Raw genomic sequence first — 24399 nt, 5'->3', positions numbered from 1 at the left:
GATAAGAGATGTAAAATGTGGGTAATAATGTTTGAGAATAGTACTGAAATTATTTTGAGGAATATATTTTCATCATTAATCTTATATTTCAGAGGGAAATTAGGCAACAACTAGCAGAAAAAGCAAAAGCTGGAGAACTTAAAGTTGTCAATGGTGCATCATCCCAGCCTCCTTCAAAACGCAAAAGGCGTTGGGATCAGACAGCTGATCAGACTCCTGGTGCAACTCCAAAAAAGCTCTCAAACTGGGATCAAGCAGAGGTAATTCTCCAGTTCCGCACTTCACCATATCCTTCTTGTGAGCTCTTTTTTTTTTCTGTTAGAGTGGTAGCTGTTCATTTTGAAATCTTGAGTATGTTGTTAACAGTAATGTCCAGTAACAGGTCATTTATTCATTGTGGTAGAGTGGATAGCCCTATTGTATAGATCTTTCCTGCTCCTCTATGGAGCTAATTTAGATTTCTGGGATGAGGTTAACCTCTAAAATGGTCCTTAATATGTAATTTGGTGCATAGCCATTTTATCAAACCTAAAAATAAAGTAGTGGAATAAAATTTGTATTGCTCTTGGTGATAGTTGGATGACAGGAGAAAATTTATTCTATTAAGCTCAGTCTTATTCTTGGGTGATCAAACTGTACACTGAGGACAAAATCCAGTTTCTTAATTTTGAAACCTAAAGGAAAAATTTGCATTTCATTGCCTTGTGCTAAAAATGCATGCTTATGAAAAGAAGCAACAACTACTGGTTTCTTTCTGTAAAGTGTCATTCTATCTTAGGCAGATCATCAGATGGGGAGGGAGAGAATAAATATTTACATAGTGCCTTCCGTGTCCCAAGCAGTTTTTACAAATATTTGATTCCAGTCTACTCTCTCTCTTAGCTGTAGAAAGAGATTTACTTATAACTACCCTCTCCTTCGTTTAAGGGAGGAGTTGGGAGTTGTTGCTGGAAGACCTATCTTTGGAAACTTTGCATGTTTGTTATTAGTAGATAGTACCTTTCGAACAGAATTGTGAAGAAAATGCTTTATTTATAAAGTGCCAGGTACATTAGAGTAGATTTTTAGCAATTATTTTGAAATCTTGAATTTTCACTTAGTCTAAACTATTAAAGTACTTTTTAGAGAGTAGGCACGTTTGCTTTTTGAGGAGAAACCACTGATATTCTACTTTAACCTCTAATATTTTATAATAAATACAGTGGAAAATGTGTTTTTAATGGGTCTCATACTATTTTTTTTGTAGAAATCATAGCTAATTATATGTTGACACAAAATTGAATTTTTTGTTTTAGACTCCTGGGCATACACCTTCCTTGAGGTGGGATGAAACACCTGGTCGTGCAAAGGGTAGTGAGACACCTGGAGCAACACCTGGCTCAAAAATATGGGATCCTACTCCTAGCCACACCCCAGCAGGAGCTGCTACTCCTGGGCGTGGTGATACGCCTGGCCATGCAACTCCAGGCCATGGAGGTGCAACTTCAAGTGCACGTAAAAACAGATGGGATGAGACCCCTAAAACTGAGAGAGGTGTGTTTTGGGTTAAGTGCTTTAATTAAGCATACTTGGGTGGCTTACTGAGTAATAATGAAAATCATTTTGACCATGCAATCAGTGCTGTGTGATCTCTGGCATAAAGGAGCAGCAAGTAACTCTTGTGGGTTGAGCAAAGTTTGATCACCTGGCCTTGTTTTCCTAGTTCAAAGATGCTGAAAATTAATTTGAGGATTAGTGTAGGGTCATTGTGAAATAACAGTCTTCTCTACTGTGTTTCCTTGTGCTTAGGTGACTTAGATCTGTCCTAGTCTAACTTTAGAAACTGGTATTACAAATTTCTAAGAAATCTTTTCTGTGACATTGCTAAGTTTTAATAGCAGCTAGACTGGTACTGGAGTTGGATCAGGAAGAACTGGGTTCAAATTCGGCCTCAGTCACTTGTTAGAGTGACAGCTCTGGGCAAGTTACTTAGCCTCTCTCTGACTCTGTTTCCTTTTCTATAAAATGGGATGTAGTAGTACCTACCTCCAAGTGTTTGAGGATAAAACGAAACATTTGTGAAGTACTTATATTTTCCTTTTCCCCTTTCACTCTGGCTCCCCCTTGGGTGGGAGTGGTACTATATAAACTGAGGGGATAGAATGAAAGAAATCTATTCTTGGAATTTTTTATTTTCTGTAGCTTTTAGTTGTCATCTTACTGCTAGAACTGAAGACTAGTTTCCATGAAAATCTGAGATAGTCTAAAATTTATATTGCTTAAATAAATTGAAATTGTGTTTGATTTTGTATTTTGAAAGATACTCCTGGTCATGGAAGTGGGTGGGCTGAGACTCCTCGTACAGATCGTGGTGGAGATTCAATTGGTGAAACACCAACTCCTGGAGCAAGCAAAAGAAAGTCACGTTGGGATGAAACACCAGCTAGTCAGATGGGTGGGAGCACTCCTGTTTTGACTCCTGGTAAAACACCAATTGGCACACCTGCTATGAACATGGCGACACCTACTCCAGGTACTTATTGGAACTATATTTTGTATCTCTTTTAAAATAATGCATGTTTCATTATAAACTCCAATTTAAGGCTTTCCAGTTTTGTTTTTCTGAGTGTGGTTCATAAGAAAATTTTGGAGCTATGTAGAAATACTTAAGTTTTGGTGGTGCATTTAATTGCTAATGAATGCAGTTGAAAATATATGTTCTGTGTAGTACCTATTGGTTTTAAGAGCCTTGGTAATAAGTCTCAAAGTTAATGTTAGGCAGTTTGTTAACTGTATATATCTTTTTGCTTAATATATAGGTCATATAATGAGCATGACCCCTGAACAGCTTCAGGCATGGAGATGGGAGAGAGAAATTGATGAGAGAAATCGTCCGCTTTCTGATGAAGAGCTGGATGCTATGTTCCCAGAAGGATATAAGGTAATAGCATAATATAGTAAACTTTTTTATATTGAGCTTCTTTCTTTTAGGATTTGAATTTTATTTTTAATTGCCCTAGACATTTTTAAAGAAGCCTGCATAAAATCTTTGATTGTCTATTACTTGCCTTGACTCTTCTAAAGCCTGCACTCCGTAATCTTTTCTCCTTAGCCCCATCCCTGTGTATCATTATACTGAAACATATCTAACCATGTTTTAACTTAATACTTCAAAGATAGATTTCTCTTAAAATTGACCCCAAAGAAAAAGACCTCATCACTTTTAGCCCTGTACTTGATGTAAATGTAATTTTATGTGATTTGTATATTAAATAAGATCAGATTGCCTGATTATTTGTAAGTTGTAATTATCAGCTAAATGAAGATTGCTTACTGGAGTATCAAAGCAATAAGACTGAGCTTTGTTTCAGCTAGCTAATTGTCCGTTTGTTTATTCCTAAGAAATTTTTTTTAAGCATTCCTTTTTTTAAAAAAATCATTCTCAATTTTCTCCTTCCCTCATGTTCCTCCCTCACCCATTGAGAAAGTAAGCTATATGATATCAGTTATTCAGCTATTTATTTTAAATTCCTTTCAATACTTTCCATGTATGTGACCAGAAAAGTGTAGGGGCTAGTCAGAAAAGTAAAAAGGAATTGCTTCTCAAGATCTTCATCCAAAGCCCGGGGATTCTTTGTAGTGATGTCAAGATAGCAAAAAGGAAGATGGGGGTTTTTAACCCTGCCTTTATCCGGGAAAGATTGGAAGAACTTTTCTTTACATGGTAACTCTGTTTAGCATGATATCTTTAAGGTACAACTGTAGGAAAAGGATGAATTCTTCAGCCATATAATTTGGTCACACCAGCTTTTTTCTTGAGTGTGGGGAATTTGGAGGAAGCTTGCTGCTTTAAAAAAAATCCTGTTATCAGCTGCAGCACTTTCTCAGATTATATTTATTAAGTACCTAACCATATTGGGTCTTATTGGTATTTCTCTTATATGAGCAGTTAAGATTTACCTAATTTTAAGAACTTCTGAAACATCTAAGCATGAAATCAGATGTTCTCTACAAAAGGTTGTCCATACCAACACCATTTTACAGTAATGAATTACAACCAGTCTTTATACCTCATTCTTACTATGGTACCACCTGCTTCTACATGTAATTTTGCATTTTATAAAATCAGTTAACAATAGTAGATTGCATATGTGTAGGCCTTTTCACAGGAACTTGAAAAATTCTTGTTTTAAATAAAAATAATCTTAAAACTATTTTTGTACTCTAATTTGATTCTCTCTCTGGTTTGATAATTGATTAACACCTGCATTTCATTTTTTTCCATTTTATTTCTTTTTGATTTTCAACATTCATGTCCACAAAATGTTGAGCTCTGCTCTCCCCTCCCCCCACCCCATAACACTTTGCATTCTGATTACCCCCTACCGTCAATCTGCCCTCCCTTCTATCACATCCCTTCCTTCCCTTATCCCCTTCCCTCTTTTTCTGTAGGGCAACAGATTTCTATACCCCTACTTCTTGTGTTTCTTATTTCCCAGTTGTATGCAAAAACAATTCTCAACATTCATTCCTAATACTTTGAATTCCCACTTCCCTCCTTTTCTCCCTCCCCACCCATCCCCACTGAGAAGGCAAGCAATTCAATATGGGTTGTATATGTGTAGTTTTGCAAAAGAGTCCAAAATAGTCATGTTGTATAAGACTATTTCCCTCCATCCTATCTCTTCCCATTTATTCTATTCTCTCATTTGACCTTGTCCCTCCCCATTGTTTACTTCTGATTACTCCCTTCTCCCATTTGCCCTCCCTTCTATCATCCCCTCCACACCCCATTTATCCCTTCTCCCCTACTTTCCTGTAGTGTAAGCTAGATTTTCATACCAAACTGAGTGAGCATGTTATTCCCTTCTTAAGCCAGATGTGAAGAGAGTAAGCTTCCCTTTTGCCCTCTCACCTCCTCCCTTTTCTTCTCCACCGAAAAAGCTTTTTCTTGCCTCCTTTATGAGTGATAATTTGCCCCATTCCATTTCTCCCTTTCTCTTTCCAATATATTCCTCTCTCCCCCTCAATTTTATTTATTTATTTTTTAAGTATCATCTATTCCTATTCAACTCCCCATGGGGGTGTGTGTGTGGGGGGGTGTGCATTCCAACCAACTACCCAAATACTGAGAAAAGTCTCAAGAGTTACAAATAATATCTTTCCATGTAGGAATGTAAACAGTTCAGCTTTAGAAAGTCCTTTATGATTTCTCTTTCCTGTCTGCCTTTTCAAGCTTCTCTTGATTCTTGTGTTTGAAAGTCAGAGTTTCTCTTCAGCTCTGGTCTTTTCATCAGGAATGCTTAAAAGTCTTCTGTTTCATTGAATGATCATTTTTTTTTCCCCTGAAGGATTATACTCAGTTTTGCTGGGTAGGAACACACCTGCATTTCATTAGTAAAACTCGTCTCAAATTGATGCTATTGTTAAAGTAAACCCTCAGATTTCTCAGTTCTAATTATTAATTTTGCAAGTAGTTTGAAAAATTTTTTTTAGAAATAATTTTTTGATCCTTTGTAAGAAAAAAAAAAACAACAAAAAACCAACAACTGGAAAATGGCATTTCCATCAAAAACATGAATTAATGCAATTCCTGTTCTAATTTTTGGAACATAAGATAGATGTATGCCTGCTTTTGTTTAAAATTTTAAAATTGATGAAATTTTTAAAAATGATATATAGTTTTAAAGCCTTGAGTAAGTATAGCCTTTACAGGCAAGCATTGATCAAGATTATTGTTTAAAAGTACCTTTTTTGTTCCAATTATGAACTCTGATTTTTGTTCCTTTGTGTCTTGCAGTATTACCACACATTTTTATCAGTCATTTCTAAAGGATTGTCTTTGATATTATGGAATCTTGTCATAATGTGTCTTAGAAAACATTATGTGATCAAAATTTTAAGTCACTGTCCTTGCTGCATAATGAAACAGATATTTAAGAGAAGCAGGAACCAGTATACTATCTGGGTTCAAATCTCACCTCTTACATATCCTGCCTCTGAGACTCTTGAAGGAGTTTCAGGCAGCTCTCTAAAACTGTTAAGTTGCCTGACTTCATTGGTAGAGGAAGTTCCTCATAAAACACTTGCTATGTCAGTGAAATTACAGGTTTAAAACAAAACCAAAAAATGTGAATTATATCAAAGTAATCACTGATTCTTGTGAAGGCGATTCTTCCTTGTAATTTAAAACTTCTCATTAATGTAGAGAATGTGTTTGAGATTTGTATTAAATTCTTGACATTAGGTAGTCAGAAATTCTTAAAATGTTAAATCATGTAATGCTGTTATGTAATTTTGATGATACTTATATGTCACTGTTAAACTCTCTAATTCATTAGGTACTCCCTCCTCCTGCTGGCTATGTTCCTATTCGTACTCCAGCTCGGAAACTGACAGCAACTCCTACACCTTTAGGTGGCATGACTGGATTCCACATGCAAACTGAAGATAGGACTATGAAAAGTGTTAATGACCAACCATCTGGAAATCTTCCGTTTTTAAAACCTGATGATATTCAATACTTTGATAAGCTGTTGGTAAGTAAAAATAATAGAATTAGTGAAAGGCTTAATGTGTCCTTTTTATTTTGAGGGAGTGGGGAATGGATGGTCTTATAGTATACCATATCATCTTACCTTTTATATTATTTATGAAAATTATTCTGTAGGTGGATGTAGATGAATCAACACTTAGTCCAGAAGAACAAAAAGAGAGAAAAATAATGAAATTGCTTTTAAAAATCAAGAATGGCACACCTCCAATGAGAAAGGTGAGAATTAATTAAAAAATCACATTATTGTGTTACTAAGTATAGTAGTTTATTTTTTCTATGTCCCCACCTTATTGTATTATGCTTTCCTTCAGACAGGATAGGATGAAATAAATTTATTATGCAGGGTGAAAGATTTAACTTTAAGATAGGTTTTTATACAGCATCAAATGTTTTAACATTTGAAATGAACTTTAGGTTTTGTAATTTTTTGTTCTGGAGATCTGAAGTTGTCTTTTAGAATATAAAATTTTTTTTTATATTATTATGAACAATAGAAAAGAATTGAAACAGCTAGTTGATGTCATTTGTGCCCTGAAAATAGGAAGATAAAACTCTCTGAAATTGTAGACTTTTTTAGCATTCTTTATCACAGGTTGCACCAGAAAATCATTGGTTTTCACCTTTTATTTGGCTACAGTCGAATAGCTCATATGTGGTAAATTCATTCCTGTGCTATGCCAGAAGTGCTCCTGAAGTGTCCTCCTTTTTGAAAAAGAATCATGAAAGCTTGTTTTCAGAAGGAATAAATTAAAAATAAAGCAATTCTCTAATCTAACTGATTTCTTGTTTTTAGGCTGCGTTGCGTCAAATCACTGACAAAGCTCGTGAATTTGGAGCTGGGCCTTTGTTCAATCAGATTCTTCCATTACTGATGTCTCCAACGCTTGAAGATCAGGAACGTCATTTGCTTGTAAAAGTTATTGATAGAATTTTGTACAAGCTAGATGACTTGGTTCGACCGTATGTACATAAGGTTTGTTTTTTTTCTTCTTAGCTTTTAAAATTTGAATCTTGTCATTGATTTATTTTCACATTTAAAAAATGATAATAGCTTTTGAATATAATTGGAGAAATAGTATTTTTTCATGATGTGTTCTGTAATTATGAAAAATGACTTAAAAATGAATGTTGTGGGTTATAGGGAAAGTAGAATGACTTGGAATCAGGAAACGTGGGTTTAAATTGTGCCTTAGATACTTTTTAGCTGCGTGACCTTAGGCAAATCACCTAACCTTTCTGTATTTCAGTTTTCTCATTTATGAAATGAGGTCACTGATAACACCTGTCTCACCCACAAGATTATCTTACGGATCAAATGGAGTAAAGTGCAGAATGCTTTGCAAACGCTAAAGCCCTACATAAACATTTGCTCTCATCAGTGATAAAACATCTTTATAGGATAGTTGGGCAGATTATAAAAATGGTACAATAAAAACCTTTTATTATCCAGAATTCTCTGGAATACTCTAAGTACTTGAGCTTTTGTAATCCCAAGTGTAACCCTTTAGTAATTTTTTAAAATTTAGTTTATTTTTACCTTGAATCCCTCTGGATGAAAATATTTAATTCTGTGTCCTTTTATATGGAATAATTAAAAGATGATTTAACTTCATAACTCGAAACTTGTTATGATAATAAGTTAATAAGTTACACTATGCTTTTAATACATTAATGTTCTTAGGGACTATTTTAGGTTATTAGGACAGTTTAATACATAATCTCATCCCTGTTACAGGTTTTCATTTTGACTTCCCTTTTTGCTTTCTTGGTTACCTCTTCCTTTCCCATCTCCATTTTTATTGTTTAAAATTTTTTTTTAACATTTCTTTTGTTTTGGTTTTCTTGAGTTCAAATTTTCTCCATTCCTTCCCCTAACCATTGAGAAAGGAAGCAGTGATATCCACTATATATGTGAAGTATTGTAAAACATTTCTATATTAGCCAAATCCCATACTTTTAAATTCCATTCTATCTGGGGCTTGATGAGTGATATAATTATGTGTGTAATCTATAAAATGAGCTGATTGTTGCTGTAATACCTACTTTCTTGTCTTTACAGATCCTTGTGGTTATTGAACCACTGTTGATTGATGAAGATTACTATGCCAGAGTAGAAGGCAGGGAGATAATTTCAAATTTGGCTAAGGTATTTCTTTATATTTTTCATGGCGTTGAGTAAATTTTCAAGAAGAAAGCTAAATCTTCCCATAGTCAATGTGTGAATTTCAGAGAGCAGTTGCTCTTGTTTTAAAATATAAATGTCAATTAGAGGGAAGGAATTAATTAACCCATCACTTGTTCTTGGCACCAGAAAATTGTACTAAAGCAGATTGGTGACTAGTAGGGGAGACAGCGTTGTGTAATAGTAAATGCATTGGGGTTGGAATCAAAACACCTGGGCTCAGGTCCTCACCATGACACTAGCAGTGTGTCCACAGGAATGTTAACCCATCTCTGTGGCTCTGTGGGCATCAGTTTCCTTAACTATATAACAGTAAAGATACTCTCACTCTCTGCTTCACAGGATTATTGTTAAGGAATTGCTTCATCAGCTATAAAGTGAGTTATAATTAACAGAGTGCTTGAGGCATAAGTGTTCAACTTCATGAGTGATTTAACCTTTCTTTTAGGCTGCTGGCCTGGCAACCATGATTTCCACTATGCGACCTGATATTGATAACATGGATGAATATGTCCGTAACACAACAGCTCGAGCTTTTGCTGTTGTTGCATCTGCCTTGGGCATTCCTTCACTGTTGCCCTTCTTGAAAGCTGTGTGTAAGAGCAAGAAGTCCTGGCAGGCTAGGCATACTGGTATTAAGATTGTACAGCAAATTGCTATTCTTATGGGTTGTGCCATCCTCCCTCATCTCAGAAGTTTAGTTGAAATCATTGAGCATGGTAAGTTGTAATGAATATACTAAACTTAATGTTGTTTTGAACTTAAAAATGTGATATTTGACTTAAAACTTTTGACGGGTCAGATGTTACTTTGGGGCAAGATAATGAAGGATAGTGTTTGCAAGAATGAAAGTGTAATGGGATGTTCTTTACTGTTATTGACAGCAAAATGGATATGTGCTTTTGAGCCTGATTGATAGAGCTGTGTCTCTTTGTGCATGTGTGTGTGTGCGTGTGTGCACACATGCACGCATATAATACACAAGTAATGATTTAACCTAGGATGTACAAAGTCATAGTATTAAAGATAGAAGTTATGTGCTAATAGGCCACATTTATGGTGGGAGCTTTTGGCCTATTTTTTGTTAAACTTTCTGTTTCACTTACCATCTCTGTATTTTGATTAGACTATTAGAAGCAATGTAGGTTTTTTGTTGTTCAAATTAATAGTCTTATGTTTCAGGTCTTGTGGATGAACAACAGAAAGTCCGGACCATTAGTGCTTTGGCTATTGCTGCGCTGGCTGAAGCAGCTACTCCTTATGGCATTGAATCTTTTGATTCTGTGTTGAAGCCTTTGTGGAAAGGTATCCGCCAGCACAGAGGAAAGGTATATCTAAAAATTAATTGCTTATTTCCTTTTCAAGTTACAGCTTGAACCATAGTTTTATACTTAACTTTTTTTTTTTTAATATTAAAACAGGGCTTGGCTGCTTTCTTGAAAGCTATTGGATACCTTATTCCTCTCATGGATGCAGAATACGCAAACTACTATACTAGAGAAGTGATGTTAATCCTTATCAGAGAATTCCAATCTCCTGATGAAGAAATGAAGAAAATTGTGTTGAAGGTATGGCATAGTAATATACCTAAAATGGATTTGTGTCACAGTCTAAAGAAGAAATGGCAAAAGCATTAATAATGAAACCAGTTTAGTTTTATAGTAGCATCTTCACTACATTATTATTAAATGTCTCCTAGGTGGTAAAGCAGTGTTGTGGGACAGATGGTGTAGAAGCGAATTACATCAAAACAGAGATTCTTCCTCCTTTTTTCAAACATTTTTGGCAACACAGAATGGCGTTGGATCGAAGAAATTATAGACAGGTAAGGTTTAGTTATGTGAACCATTGTGATGTTGCAATCATTCTTAATTTAACAGTGATAGTGGGAGGTTATAGGGAATCTGCCATACTTACTTGATTGAATCCAAAATTATATGTCTGTAGACAGTGTATAAAACTTTCTTCTTGCTTGAGAAGTAGATTAGTTTAGGGGTCATGCTTTACTCTTAACTGTTGTACTTTTTTGTCTAGCAAAAATCTAAATAAAATCTGCATAGTGCAATATTTTAAATAAGGTTTTCATGAACAGTATTTATCCTGTGTGGGTTTTGGCTTTCTTTTCCAATTCTGCAATTTGGGGGAATCATATTCTCAAAAATACTTGGCACTTATTGAAAGCAAAACTTCAGTGTTAGCATGTGTTTATCTAACCCTTGAAGTATAAAAATAATGAAGCTGTCTCTGTTTACTTTCCTGCTTAGTGATGTTTCATAAATGTCCTGCATACAGTTCAGTCCTGGGTCTTTGCCTCAGTTCAGGGCATCAGTTTAATATTTGCTGAGTGTCTGCTAGGTGATGATTCTGGGCAATTTTAAAGACAAGTAAGAGATGAGGTGTCTTCAACATGTAGCAGTTAAGATCCCAGGCATACTTCCAAGGATTGGGGATTTTGTGAGGAGTGGATATTCCCACATCTGGTACAGATTTCAATCCCTGTGCAGTATAACTTAGTATACATATTTTGACTGAAAAACCCCTCATTTGGTTACCCCAGAGATAGCTTCTCTGAACTTAGCTTTTCCTGGGACAATAGACAGTGTTACTAGCTTTGTATCTGGCATTTTTCCAGCTTGGCTAGATCTGCCAGAGCTTCTGCTTTGTACAACTATAATAAAAATCAGAATGTGGTAAATGAATAGAAACACAAAGGAAATCGAGGGGGTTGAGGAACAGGGGAATCAGAACTCCATGGAAGGTAGAAATTGTTCTAATCTTTGTATTTGTGTCCTCCAGCATCTAGTAAGTACCTTGTCTGCAGCAATTAAGTGCTGGTTGATTGATTGTTTTTAGTTGAAAGGAGAAGGAAAGGTTTCTTGTAGGAGGTAGAACTTAACCTGACCTTGAAAAATTGAAAATTGAAAAGTACTGTTTGCATATAGTACATTCTAAGTATAGGGATAATCTTGAATAAAAGCAGAGACAAAAAGAACAAATTAAGACAGTGTTGATTACTCTGGTTTTATTACAGTATATAATGCTAGAAGGGATTGGAAGAGAAATAAGATAAAAATTGGGAAGTCAGGTTTGAACCAGGTTTTAGAATGCTAACTGCATACCATGGACAGAAGAAAGCTCTGAAATTTTTTTGCCTTGGGAACTGACTTTAGAACTGTACATTAGGATGACTACACCTGTGTTAATACATAGGATAGACCAGAGGGTTGAAAGATAATACAATACAATAATAATAGAAGTGAGAGGTAATTACGTGAACAAGGGTCTTGATATTGAGGAAATGAAAAACAAGATGATGCAAAGGCAAAATATCAGGACTGGGCAGTGACTGATGTTATGGAGAGAGGGAGGGGAGTCAAGATAACTAAGGCTTCTAGTTCATTTAACTGAGATGATGGTACCCTTGACAGAGGTTGCAAAGTATAGATTATATTGAACAAGTACATATGCTGGAAGCCAGTTTTCTTTATTAAATACAGATATTTTTTTCCCGTTGTAATACCTTGCTTTCTCCTAAAAGCAGAGTGCAAAAATCAAAATTTTTAATTAATAAGAACGACCAGTCATTCGGAAAGCATTTATGATGTACTGGGCACTGTGCTAAAGTGATAATATGCAAAGAAAGGTAAAAAGTCTCTTCCCTTACAGAGCTTACATTCTAGGAGTGAGACAACATGTAAATAAGTCCATACAAGATATGCCCAGAGTACGAGTAGATAGGAAGTAATCTCAGAGGGGAAGGCACTGGGCAGCTGGGGAGACAAGTTGAGGTCCTTTGCACAAGGAAGGATTTGAAGGAAGTCAAGGAATCTAAGACTCAGAGGTGAGAAAGGTCTGGAGAGGGGGTACGTTCAGGCATGGGGGACATACCTATGTAAAGAAAGACACAGAAATGGGATGTGAAATGTTGGGTTCAAGAAGTTGCTAGAAGGCCTGTGTAGTAACCAGTTTGCAGAGGGGAGTAAAGTATAAGAGACTAGAAACGATGGGGTAAAATTGTAAAGAGCTTTAAACTTGAAATAATAGGACTTGATAATTTACAAAAATCATTCAACTGAGTGGGTGATAAGTGGGAGTGAATAGAGGCAGAACCACCAAGTAGAGGAAAGCCATTGCAGGAGTGCGGGCGAGAAATGAAGGCCTGAAGTAGGCTCACAACTAGGTTATAACTTTGTAAATAGAGAAATGAGAGACATATCTGAGAGATGATTCTGTGAAGGTAAAATCAACAATTTGGGACTGGGATTGGATATGTAGGGTGAATGAGAATGAAGATAATATGGAGCTTGTGATCCTGTGTGATTGGGAGGATGACTATTGCCTTTGACAGGGAAGTGTTTTAGTGTGGGATAAGACAGAGTGGGGCAGGGAGATTTAGTTCTGTTTGATCTTGTTGAGTTGGAAATGTTTCCAGGATAATCAGTTTAATATAACCAATAGGTAGTTGGAACTTAGAGCTGGATCTATAGATACGAGAATCATCTTCATAGATAAAGGTAATTGAACCTATCATTGCTGAGGGGATTGAATGAGATAGGACAGAAGGTGAAGAGAAAGCAACCCAGGACAGAATGTTGGGGGGATGCCCATGCTAAAGTCATGCCAAATGAGTGTTAGAAGGAGGAAGAATTAACAGAAGAGACTGAGAAGGAATAGTCATTCAGTTAGGAGAACGATGAGATCGTGGTAAAGTTTTAGGTGCTGCAGGATGGAAAGAAGTCCATTGGATTTGTCAGTTGAGATCTTTAGTGACTGGGAGATGGCAGCTTAAGTTGAATGATGGTATGAGAAGAAAGAATGCAGAGGGTTTAGAGGTGATTATAAGCTTGTTCTATATAACCAATGTTCAGGTCTTTGTGCAGGGCTTAGCATAGTGCCTCATTACATGGTAGGTAGTTGGCAAATATTTTTTGTTGATTGAAAAGCATAGTGGACCATTCTTCATGATACTAAAGTTAGGTAGATCCTTATGTAAACTATATTAAGACTGAAGGGGGAAAAATTTAATTTTTAATTCTTAAACTAAGAATTTTCTTATTCTTTACTGAAATCTCAGGGACTTGGGGAACCAAAGGAGGATTATTGTCAAGATGCCTTTAGCCTTCATTTCCTTAAAAGAAAAATGAATTAAGAATGTTTAAATGCTTGCTTTTTCTGTTTTCAGTTAGTGGATACCACAGTGGAGTTGGCAAACAAAGTAGGTGCAGCAGAGATTATTTCCCGGATTGTGGATGATCTGAAAGATGAAGCTGAACAGTACAGGAAAATGGTTATGGAAACTATTGAGAAAATAATGGGGAATTTGGGTGCAGCAGATATTGACCACAAACTTGAAGAGCAGCTTATTGATGGCATCCTTTATGCCTTTCAGGAACAGACCACAGAGGTAGTAACAAGTTTAACTTGTAAGAAAATTTTGCCTTCTTTCTGTTTTGCAAATTTTAACAGATTGTTACACCTAAATGTCTTACATTTTTGTGCAGATATTAAAAAAAAATGAAATTAAGATAGCAAGGGCCTCAAATTCTTGTTTACTTAAAGTTTTTCCTGGGATAAAACTTAAAATTTGGATCTTTGTCTTTAATTTTCCATCTTATTCTTAATGAAGTTCTTTCATTATGTAGTTTTACTTGTTCCTCAAACCACAGTGAGCCACACCAGTAACAGTTTTGATCTAGGGTCAGGAAATCTAAGTGCTGACCCTTGTTTTGACATTTCATTGTAACTGGGTGAGTTTGGGTGTCACTTAAACTCAGTTTCAGTTTCCTTATCTGTAAAAAGAGCTGAAGAGTTCTCTATACTTCCTACTTTGTAGTTGTAAGGAAATTGCTTTATAAACTTTAAAACACTTTATAAATATGAGGAAGAATTTTAAATGGAAAGGAAATACCTGAAACATTCATTTATATCTATTGCTGTGTTCCACGGTGTAAGTTAACTTCTTTTTTTTTTTAAAGGACTCAGTGATGTTGAATGGTTTTGGCACAGTAGTCAATGCCCTTGGCAAAAGAGTCAAACCCTATTTGCCTCAGATCTGTGGTACAGTTTTGTGGCGTTTGAACAACAAATCAGCCAAAGTGAGACAGCAGGCTGCTGACCTTATCTCTCGTACTGCTGTTGTTATGAAAACTTGTCAAGAGGTAATTTTTTTCTTACATTCTTCCCCTTCCTCTTATATATAAAATGTTAAGTAACTTTGGTATCTGTTTCTAAATTATATCTCTTTATTTTAGGAAAAATTGATGGGACATTTGGGTGTTGTCCTATATGAGTACTTGGGTGAAGAGTACCCTGAAGTATTGGGAAGCATCCTTGGAGCACTGAAGGCCATTGTGAATGTAATAGGTATGGAATTTTGGGAAAATGTGAGATATACTTGTTGATTTATAAATTGTTAATTTGCACTCAAGCATAGTAGTTGGAGCAGTAATTCCCACTTCTGGTTTTGAACACTTCTGGTTGCTCCAAACTAAATAAGGAGGCCATGAAATTATTACATCTCCAAAGAATAAATTTTTTAGGTTAGTACAGTCTGTTAGAATAGGAAGGGGCTGTTCTAAATTTGAAGAGCTTGGCATTATAGAATTTAGATCCTTGAGAAATAGTCTCCTACCTAATTCTAAAATCTCATTTTAGGTTTAGAACATAATATTAAAGAGCATTAAGACAACCCAAGACTGTCAGATGATGGTGAAGTTAGCTTTCCAGTTCATTTGATTTAACTGAGATTAAAAAACCATTTATTTACCTTTAGGTTTCTTTGCCTTTAGTCATCTCCCTAGCTTGCGTAACAGAGCTTTTAAAATAATATACTATTAGTTATTCCTAAGGAAGTGTCAAAAATAAATGCAGCAAGCTTAGAGTAAATGATTTTTAGAAAGTGGAGAATGAGGATGAGGTTTTAGTAAGAGGGCAGTATGATGAAGCAAGATAGCTTTCCCGATAATAATAATAACTCACATTTATATAATGCTTTAAGGTTTTCAAAGCGCTTTCCTCACAACAACCTTATGAGGTAGGTAGTGCAAGTATTATGCCCATTTTACAGATGAGGAAACTGAGGCTCTGAGAAGGTAAGTGACTTGGCACAGCTAATAAGCATCTAAGGTGGGATTCGAACCCAGGTCTCCTGATTCCAAGTCCAGCCCTCTAGCCACTGTGCTATACTGCATCTCTTTCACTGTTTCACTTCATTATGTTTGAAGTAAGGCTACTGTCAAGAAGCAACCCTTTCAGGGTTTGGAGGGGCCCCAGGTAACCTCCATGAAGCTAGTCAGCTATGGGCTGTGGCAGCTACTCATCCTACTAACTTAATGAAATATATTTATGGAAACTTAGAGAACTAAAACACTGCATTGATGAATATGCATATGATCCCCAAATCAATTAAGCCCTTAAACTTGAAAGATTCAATTTGTTAAGGGATAATCATTTGACTTTGGTGTGCATGGGGTTTTCAAACCTTATGGTTTGCCTGGGGAAAGTGGGAAAGACAATGGAGAGCAAATCAGTCAGAGCAAAAAATCTTTGAGTGAGAGCAAGAGCCCCTGCCAGCTGCCTCCTTTTTTTCTCTCCATAGGTTTAAATACCACCCAAGTATCCCCTGCATTGCAGGGAGACTGGAGATCTGTTTGTTTTGCAGTTAAAGGGTAAGGGGGCCCTTTCTGAAATTTTTACTTTAATTTAAACTTCTACCCCTGGTTTGAAGTAGTAGTGTTCTTTGTCAGATCATTAGATAGACCGTTGCTTTGATGTCAATACAGAAACAAATTCCAAAACCAAATAAATTTTTTTGGGGATTGTTCACCACTTTGACTTGCCCATCTCACTGATTTTCTTTTATTTAATGTACATAGTTGAAAGTTGATGGCAAAAATAAAATTTAAAAATCAGTGTCTGAAGTTCTCTATAGGTAGTTGAAAGACTTATGCCTAGTTGTATACACAAGTTGTTCAATAAAGGGAAAAAAAAAATATGGTTCAAATATTAATTGAATGTTCATTGATTTTCATTAAATAGGTATGCATAAGATGACTCCACCAATTAAAGACTTATTGCCAAGGCTTACACCAATCTTAAAGAACAGACATGAGAAAGTACAAGAAAATTGTATTGATCTTGTTGGACGTATTGCTGACAGGTATTACTAAAAAGCTTAAAAATTTTTTCCTCTCCAAACCTGCCTTTTTGAAAAGTTAACTTTAAATAATAATTTGATGTTTTCCCAGAATGTGTAAAATATTTTGCTCATATTCATTTGTTAAAAATAACCTTATGTTGTCGAAGTCAGCCTGTATTATGAATCCATTAAAGATTGATATTATTTAGCAATTTTTCAATAATTCTCAGTTAAAATTTTAAGACCTAATCAGATTTTTCATCTGATTACTAGTTGTCATTGAGTTAATAAAAATTTGTGAAGTTATGAGAGAGAATTGCATTTGCTTACTTTTAGGAAAACATTGTCCTGGACAAGTTACTTTAACCTCTAGTTGCAGAGATCGGTGCTGGCCCACTTTGATAAGGGAGTTTGCTCACTCAGGAGTTCTATGCTACTGAAAGCACTGGTCCAGTCCTCTGTCTCTCTCCTACCCACTAGCTCAGGAGTTCTTTACCTGGGATCCATGAACTTGGGGAGAAGGGGGGTGTTTTTTTTAAATTTTGATAATAACTGTATTTCAGTAGAATTGGTTTCCTTTGTTATCCTATGTATTTTATCTTATGTTTTTAAAAACATTATTTGAGAAGATTAAACTTTATCAGGTTGCCAAAGAGATATATGACACACAAAATGTTAAGAAACCATAGTGTAATTGTGTTCCTAGCCAGTACTGTCACTTGAAATTATATCTTCATGGTTGTGGGATCTTTGAAAGCCTCTACAGCCTGAGCATCCTCTGGCATTCAGGGAGCTGAATTTTTTTTAAGAGGACTGTCTCATATATATGCCAGATAGACACTGCTGATATTATTGTGCTACTGGCTCTAGTAGAGTGGGAGCTGGTGGGTAACCTGGATGTTGTGTGTATGCATGCACTCCTTTACCCTTCACTCTATCCCATACCCTGCGCATGGCTAGAAAATTAATATTGTTAATTGCACACTATCTTTTTGAAGACCTAAGGAGCCACATGACCCAAAGATACCAAGGAAGGTGTCACATGTTTTCTATCCTGCTTTTAAAAAGGTTTATTTCTTAACAATGGAATATCTAATGGTCTGTTTTGTAATCAGGGGAGCGGAATATGTCTCTGCAAGAGAATGGATGAGAATTTGCTTTGAACTTTTAGAGTTGTTAAAAGCTCATAAAAAAGCTATCCGGAGAGCTACAGTTAACACCTTTGGTTATATTGCAAAAGCCATTGGGTAAGTGATACTGATTTTATTGACTTTTTTTCTTTTGCTATAAATTGCTTGTGATATTTTAAACTGGTTTACATATTTAAGATAATGAATACTTAAATAATGCATATTTTTGAGTAGTTACAATTGGGAAGGCACTTCTACTTTATTTTCCACTGGCATTTTCTAAAATATCCTTTTTTAAATTTTAAGTAAGTTTAATTGGGAGGATGTTCTTTTCAATTTTATATAATTACATTTGAGTTTTCAAAATTTTTATACTTATTTTTAAAATTTTGAGTTCTAAATTCTTGCCCTCTTTCCAGTCCTTTCCCCACTCATTGAGAGGGCAAGCACTATACATGTGAAATCATGAAAGACATTTCCATATTAATTATGTTGCCAAAAAAAAGCTAGAAAAAATAAAATTTTTAAAAATATCCTTCAGTCTGTACTCAGGGTTCATCAGTTCTCTGAATGTATTTTTCTTGAATCATAGTTGAAATATATTTCAGACTTGTGAATATTTTGTTTTATACAATGAAAATATCAATCTTCTTAAATTCAACAGTGCCAGTTTCAGGTCTTGTTGAACAAACGTTTATTAAGCACTTCATTGTGCTAAATTCTACATTAGACCTTGGCATTACAAAGATAGTCCCTTGTCTCAAAGATTGTATATTCTGTCAGAGCAAACTCCTCTTTCATTCAGAGTAAATGTAAGGCAGTTTCTGAGAGCAAGAACGAACAACTGGGGAAGAATTAGGAAATGCCATTTGTAGGTCATTACATGAGCTTCACTTTGACAGAAAATAGGGATTCTGAGAGGCAGAAGTAAGGAGGGATGTAATTCCAGGGATGCTTGGTATAATATCTAATGAGTCTGGAAAGAGAGGTTGGAGGCAGTTGTCTAGATACTTAAATGCCAAGCAGGAGTGTATATTTGAACTAAGTAGTAGGAGAGAGTTACTGGTATTTATTGGGCAGGAAATAACATGCTTCAGAACCACACTTTGATAGCTGTGTGTAGGGTGGGTTGGAGAGGGGCGACACAGGAAGCTATTGCAATAGTACAAGCAAGATGTGATAAGGGTTTCAGCTAGGCCGCTGAAGAGAAGGGGACAGATTCAAGGGTATGGTTATCTCACTAAAATATTAGCTAACGTGCAAAAAATAGCTATTGATGGCTTTGAGGTGACAGCCATAATCAGTAACCCTTCTTAATACCTTGCTTGGGAGTGGAAGGAAGAGAAAGAAGTGCCTCCCCTCTCTACCGAGATATGATTCCAGTACCATTACCAGTTACTTAGAGACCATGCAGATTTTGTGTCATGTTGCCAACCACTAGTTCAGATGCTTTGAGTATAGACTAAATTCATTGTAAACATTTTCTTGACTTTAGAAATAAAAACTTTTGCTACATTTTAAAAATGAACCAATCACATTAAAGTAATTTGTCTTAGAAACGGACAACAACAAATTACATATTTGTACTTGAAGAGAGGCTCTTAGAACCATAAAGTCTTAGTCTTAGAAGATGCTTTTAGGTCCTCTGGGTCCCTTAAAATATGAATCTCCTCTTCCATATGTCCCACAAGTGGAATATTAACTAGAAAATAAAGAGTATACCACATCTTTTCTATTTCATTATATGTGAAATTCTATTCCCTTTTTTGTTTTTCAATATAGTTAATTTTAATTTTGATGCTAACAGTTTGCTGGTGTATTTTTTCCTAGACCTCATGACGTATTGGCTACCCTGCTAAACAATCTCAAAGTACAAGAAAGACAAAACCGAGTATGTACAACAGTGGCCATAGCTATCGTAGCAGAGACATGTTCACCATTCACAGTCTTACCTGCGCTGATGAATGAATATCGAGTACCTGAACTGAACGTTCAAAATGGTGTTTTGAAATCACTTTCTTTCTTGTTTGAATACATTGGAGAAATGGGGAAAGACTATATTTATGCTGTAACACCATTACTTGAAGATGCTTTGATGGACAGGTCAGTTTTTTGAACTTTAATAAGTTTTGATTCCTTTCACTTTCTCTTTATTGCTGTTAAGAAACATAAAAATTATAAAAGACTTGTTGCACAACATCAGTTTAGTCTTTTACAGTGAAATTGGTTTATAGGTCACTTCTTTTCATATATTGTGTGTATTTATACACATGCATGTATCTTTATCTGGAGGTTTAACTTCAGAAAGCCTCAGCCATTAGGAAGACTGTCTTGTACACAGAAATAAAAGAAAAAAACCTTTGAGCAGTAAGAAAAACTCATTATCACAAAGTCCTAGTGTTTTGGGATTTTTTTTTTTTTTGTCAGAAGGGATGTGGGGCTAATGCCTAGCCAGTTAAAGTTCCAAGTTACTAGTTTAATAAGTATTGGGAAGCTGGATTGGGCCACTATATGATGAAGGAGGTGAAAATTTGAAAGTCCCTGTCTGTCAAAAGATTACAGTCTGGGATTATGTAGCAGAGAAGTACCCTCTTGTAGCTTGATATATAATACCAAGACATCATTGAGAACATTTGATGGCCATCATCATCATGGTCCTTTGTCATCAAGGGAAGGTTAAATTAATGTTCCCTGTATTCAGTAGCGTAATAAGGAGTATAAGATTATCTAATTCCACCCAAATGGAAGGGGAGAATATGTATTTATTAAGCACTATGTCCCAGGCACTGTACTGAGTGCTTTATAAATATTATGTGATTCTTATAACAATCCTGAAAGGTAGGTACTGTTACCTCAGTTTTACAGTATTACTAAAAATGGCTAGCGCAGCTAGGTGATACAGTAGATAGGTCTGTGGCCCTGAATCAGGAAGACCTGAGTTCCAGTCTGGCCTCAGACAATTACTAGCTGTATGACCCTGGACAAGTCACTTAACCCTGTTTGCCTCACTTTCCTCATCTCTCAAATGAGCTGGAGAAGGAGATGGCAAACCATTTCATTGTCTTTGCTAAGACAAGCCCAAAATGGGTCACGAAGAATCTTATATAACTGAAATGACTGAACAACAACGATAAAAATAGCCAAGATGCAAAACACTTCAGTAATAAGATAAGAGAAAACACAGTTACATGGAAAACTTCATTTTCCTCTTAAAATTCCATGTAAATTAGATTTTGTTCCAGTTGCAACAAATTGTAATTAATAGTAGGTCTGTTACTTAATGAAATCAAACTATTGAGTGAATACATAAAATTAAAATTTTCATTCCCTTGGCTTGGGAAAGCTGTTGCCTTTTGAAAGTCTAACAGTTTATCAGAAGCATAATGTGTTTGAATAATCTTAGGTTCTAAATTTGTGAAGTTCAAATTTCATGAGGTTACAGTATGTGTTATTTCAATCATCATGCTATGTACATTATTCCTGATTTTTTATTAGTAGATTTGAAAAATTGTTTCTGATATTCATTTTTCTGACTTCTAATGAAATGCTTTAAATTGGCCAGGGGAACAGTTTTCAAGCATGTTGTGCTTTTGAGGTGAATTCAGTTCTAATGATAATAGTTATAATGAAACAAAACTTTCCAGATAGAATGCTTTTGTTTTCCTAAAGTAGATGTTAAATATATGGAGTATTTTCTGCTTTTAATATTCTGAATTAAGGAAACTCCTAATAAGCAGTTAGATGTTTTCTACAAAATTAAAACTAAATTTTGTTTTATTACAGAGATCTTGTACACAGACAGACTGCCAGTGCAGTGGTGCAGCACATGTCTCTTGGGGTTTATGGATTTGGCTGTGAAGATTCTCTTAATCATTTATTGAATTACGTATGGCCTAATGTATTTGAGACATCTCCGCATGTTATTCAGGCAGTTATGGGAGCCCTGGAAGGCCTAAGAGTTGCTATTGGACCATGTAGAATGTTGCAATACTGTTTGCAGGTATGTTAAAATTGAAAAAAGATGAATTTGTGCTTTAACTTCTTTAAATCAGTCTTCATCGTGATGAAATTAGTTGGGTAAAAATCAGGTACAAAATTAATAAATCGTGTTCTTAACTGTAGGATACTACGTATATGGGCAAAACAGTTACTTCATTAAGGAAAATGACAAAAAGTTTTATCTTGTCTGAACAAATTGCTTAACAATTTAGATTCTAAACTTTAGAAATCTGATTTATCCTTTGAGAAGAAAAAATATCTAGACTGCTGACATTTTATATTTGAAATAGGCTTCTGAAAAGCAGATTACATCAGTATATTGTTTGAAAAACTAAAGTAATTTTATTCTTAATTTATTTTTTATTTTTAGGGGTTGTTTCACCCAGCCAGAAAAGTCAGAGATGTGTACTGGAAGATTTACAATTCTATCTATATTGGTTCACAGGATGCACTCATAGCACATTATCCAAGAATCTACAATGATGAAAAAAACACCTATATTCGTTATGAACTTGACTATATCTTATAATTTTATTTGTTTGTTTTTGTGTTTAATGCACAGCTGTTCCACACCTTAAACTTGCTTCAATTCGGTGATGTAAAATTTTAAACATTGCAGATCAGTGTAGAACTGGTCATAGAAGAAGAGCTAGAAATCCAGTAGCATGATTTTTAAATAACCTGTCTTTGTTTTTGATGTTAAACAGTAAATGCCAGTAGTGACCAAGGACACAGTGATTACACACAATATACTGGAGGGATTTCATTTTGAATTCATCTTTATGAAGATTTAGATTTCATTCCTTGTGTTTAAAGGGGATGTTTATTTGAAAAATAAACATTTGTGTACAAAATGCTAATTTGTGTGTGTTTTTTGAACATGGAGACTTGTAAAATGAGGAACTTTGATCAAGTGTTGGTTTGTGTAGATTGAGTGGCATAATTTAACCTTTGTCACCTAGATTTTATTTTAAAAAGCAAGAAGAATGCACATTCTCTTACGTGGTGACAAAATGTTTTTTTGTCAAAATTGTTCCTTCTTGTTTCAGAGTAAGAGTGCTTTGGGAGTTATTCTGACTTTCAAAGTAACATAACCATTCAACCATGAAGGTTCATTCTTTGTCACCACCGAAAGAGCACCTTTACTGATTTGTCTTGAATAATATTTTGCACTTACATAGCGCCTTTCATCTCTTAATGATCTCAAAATGCTTTATAGACAAGCATTGTTAAAAACAGGTGTTGAAAGTTGTGTCCAACTTTTGATAGCGAATAACAGATTTACTGTAGGAACACCTGACTAAATTTTTAATGGTATCTTCTACTGCAAAATATTTTTATCTGTTGTGAGGGAGACAATCTTCAAGGAACAATAATAACAAAGAGAAAGTTTTAAATCTCCCAAGCATGACATGATCAAAGTCTGTTTGATCATCCTTGATTCAATATTATGGATACCAGCTTAACATTTTTTGTCTGCTTCACATTTGTTTTGCGTTAGGCACTTAAATAGTGAATGAATTTTCAGATTTCAATCCTGGACTAAAATACACCATTTTTGGAGGGACCAGCACTAATAAGTAAGTGCCATTCTCTAATAAGCAATATTTTAGAAAAGGTTGTTTTCTACCTCCACCTGCAGCTTCTTTGCTGTCCTGTTTTTATGGTCCAGCATCCCTCATTTAAGGCTTTGGCTTTTTACCCACAACTTTTTAACCCTTATGTTAGTATTTAGGTAAGTATGAGATAGAGTGGGAGAGAAAATGCTCATGACACTGTAAGGTGATTATCTTTTTCACTTTGTCTAATACTGGCCATTTCGTATACTGGCTTTTTGGAATGTTTTCGTTAGCTGTAGATGAGAAAAGTGTGACGATAGTATTAAATTTACTTTTAAAGAATTGATATTTGGGCAGTAAAATTTGAAATCTGATTGTCGTGCATGGAATAGCTTTCTGGCAGTGACCCATTGATACGTTATGTGACTCTGCTTACCCTCCCTCCACCATCCCCACACTCAGTTAAATATGATCTTCACATAATTTCTTATGGCAGATTTTGAAAATAGGTAGAAATGACAAATATGAAAATCATGCTATTAACAATAGCTGGTGTAAAATTAGCTTCCAAATTGATCATGAGACTTAAGAAAGATTTCAGAGCTGAATTGGAACACGCCAGGTTTGCGTGTGCAGTATGTTCTTTTCAACCTTGGTGAAATTTGAAAATGCCATTCAAGTACTCCTCATGTACCTACTATGTGCTGAGCACCTTGCTACACACGTGAAAGTATCTATGCATTTGTTGTGGCAAAATAGAGCACAGGAGACTTATTACACCACAAGTGACTTTATAGATGCAGAGAATTGGTGGGCACAGAGACAGGGGAAGTCCTAAAGGATGCAGTCTTAAACAT

At 35.3% G+C, this 24399-nt stretch overlaps 1 protein-coding gene across 5 annotated transcripts in view; it reads left to right on the top strand.

Moving 5' to 3' along the window:
- Nucleotides 1–22843, top strand: part of SF3B1 (splicing factor 3b subunit 1) — a 46372-nt gene extending 23529 nt beyond the window's left edge. For 2 of the 5 annotated variants that reach the window (XM_072612778.1, XM_072612779.1), the window contains 20 exons: nt 93–260; nt 1296–1533; nt 2300–2512; nt 2799–2920; nt 6321–6518; nt 6650–6751; nt 7329–7508; nt 8595–8681; nt 9166–9436; nt 9900–10045; nt 10139–10285; nt 10417–10542; nt 13900–14121; nt 14693–14875; nt 14969–15080; nt 16755–16875; nt 17970–18101; nt 19815–20087; nt 21768–21984; nt 22354–22843. In XM_072612778.1, the coding sequence (XP_072468879.1) occupies nt 93–260; nt 1296–1533; nt 2300–2512; nt 2799–2920; nt 6321–6518; nt 6650–6751; nt 7329–7508; nt 8595–8681; nt 9166–9436; nt 9900–10045; nt 10139–10285; nt 10417–10542; nt 13900–14121; nt 14693–14875; nt 14969–15080; nt 16755–16875; nt 17970–18101; nt 19815–20087; nt 21768–21984; nt 22354–22512 (3417 nt within the window). In that variant the 3' untranslated portion in view covers nt 22513–22843. Of the gene's footprint in view, nt 1–92; nt 261–1295; nt 1534–2299; nt 2513–2798; nt 2921–6320; nt 6519–6649; nt 6752–7328; nt 7509–8594; nt 8682–9165; nt 9437–9899; nt 10046–10138; nt 10286–10416; nt 10543–13899; nt 14122–14692; nt 14876–14968; nt 15081–15714; nt 15870–16314; nt 16385–16754; nt 16876–17969; nt 18102–19814; nt 20088–21767; nt 21985–22353 lie in introns of those variants that run through there. The other 3 variants (XR_011967746.1, XM_072612780.1, XR_011967747.1) reach the window with 3 other exon arrangements.
- Nucleotides 22844–24399: the final 1556 nt, after the last annotated feature.

This window comes from Notamacropus eugenii, chromosome 5 (assembly GCF_028372415.1).
Source record: "Notamacropus eugenii isolate mMacEug1 chromosome 5, mMacEug1.pri_v2, whole genome shotgun sequence".
Lineage (NCBI taxonomy): Eukaryota > Metazoa > Chordata > Mammalia > Diprotodontia > Macropodidae > Notamacropus > Notamacropus eugenii.
This window is presented reverse-complemented; position numbering and strand designations above follow the sequence as displayed.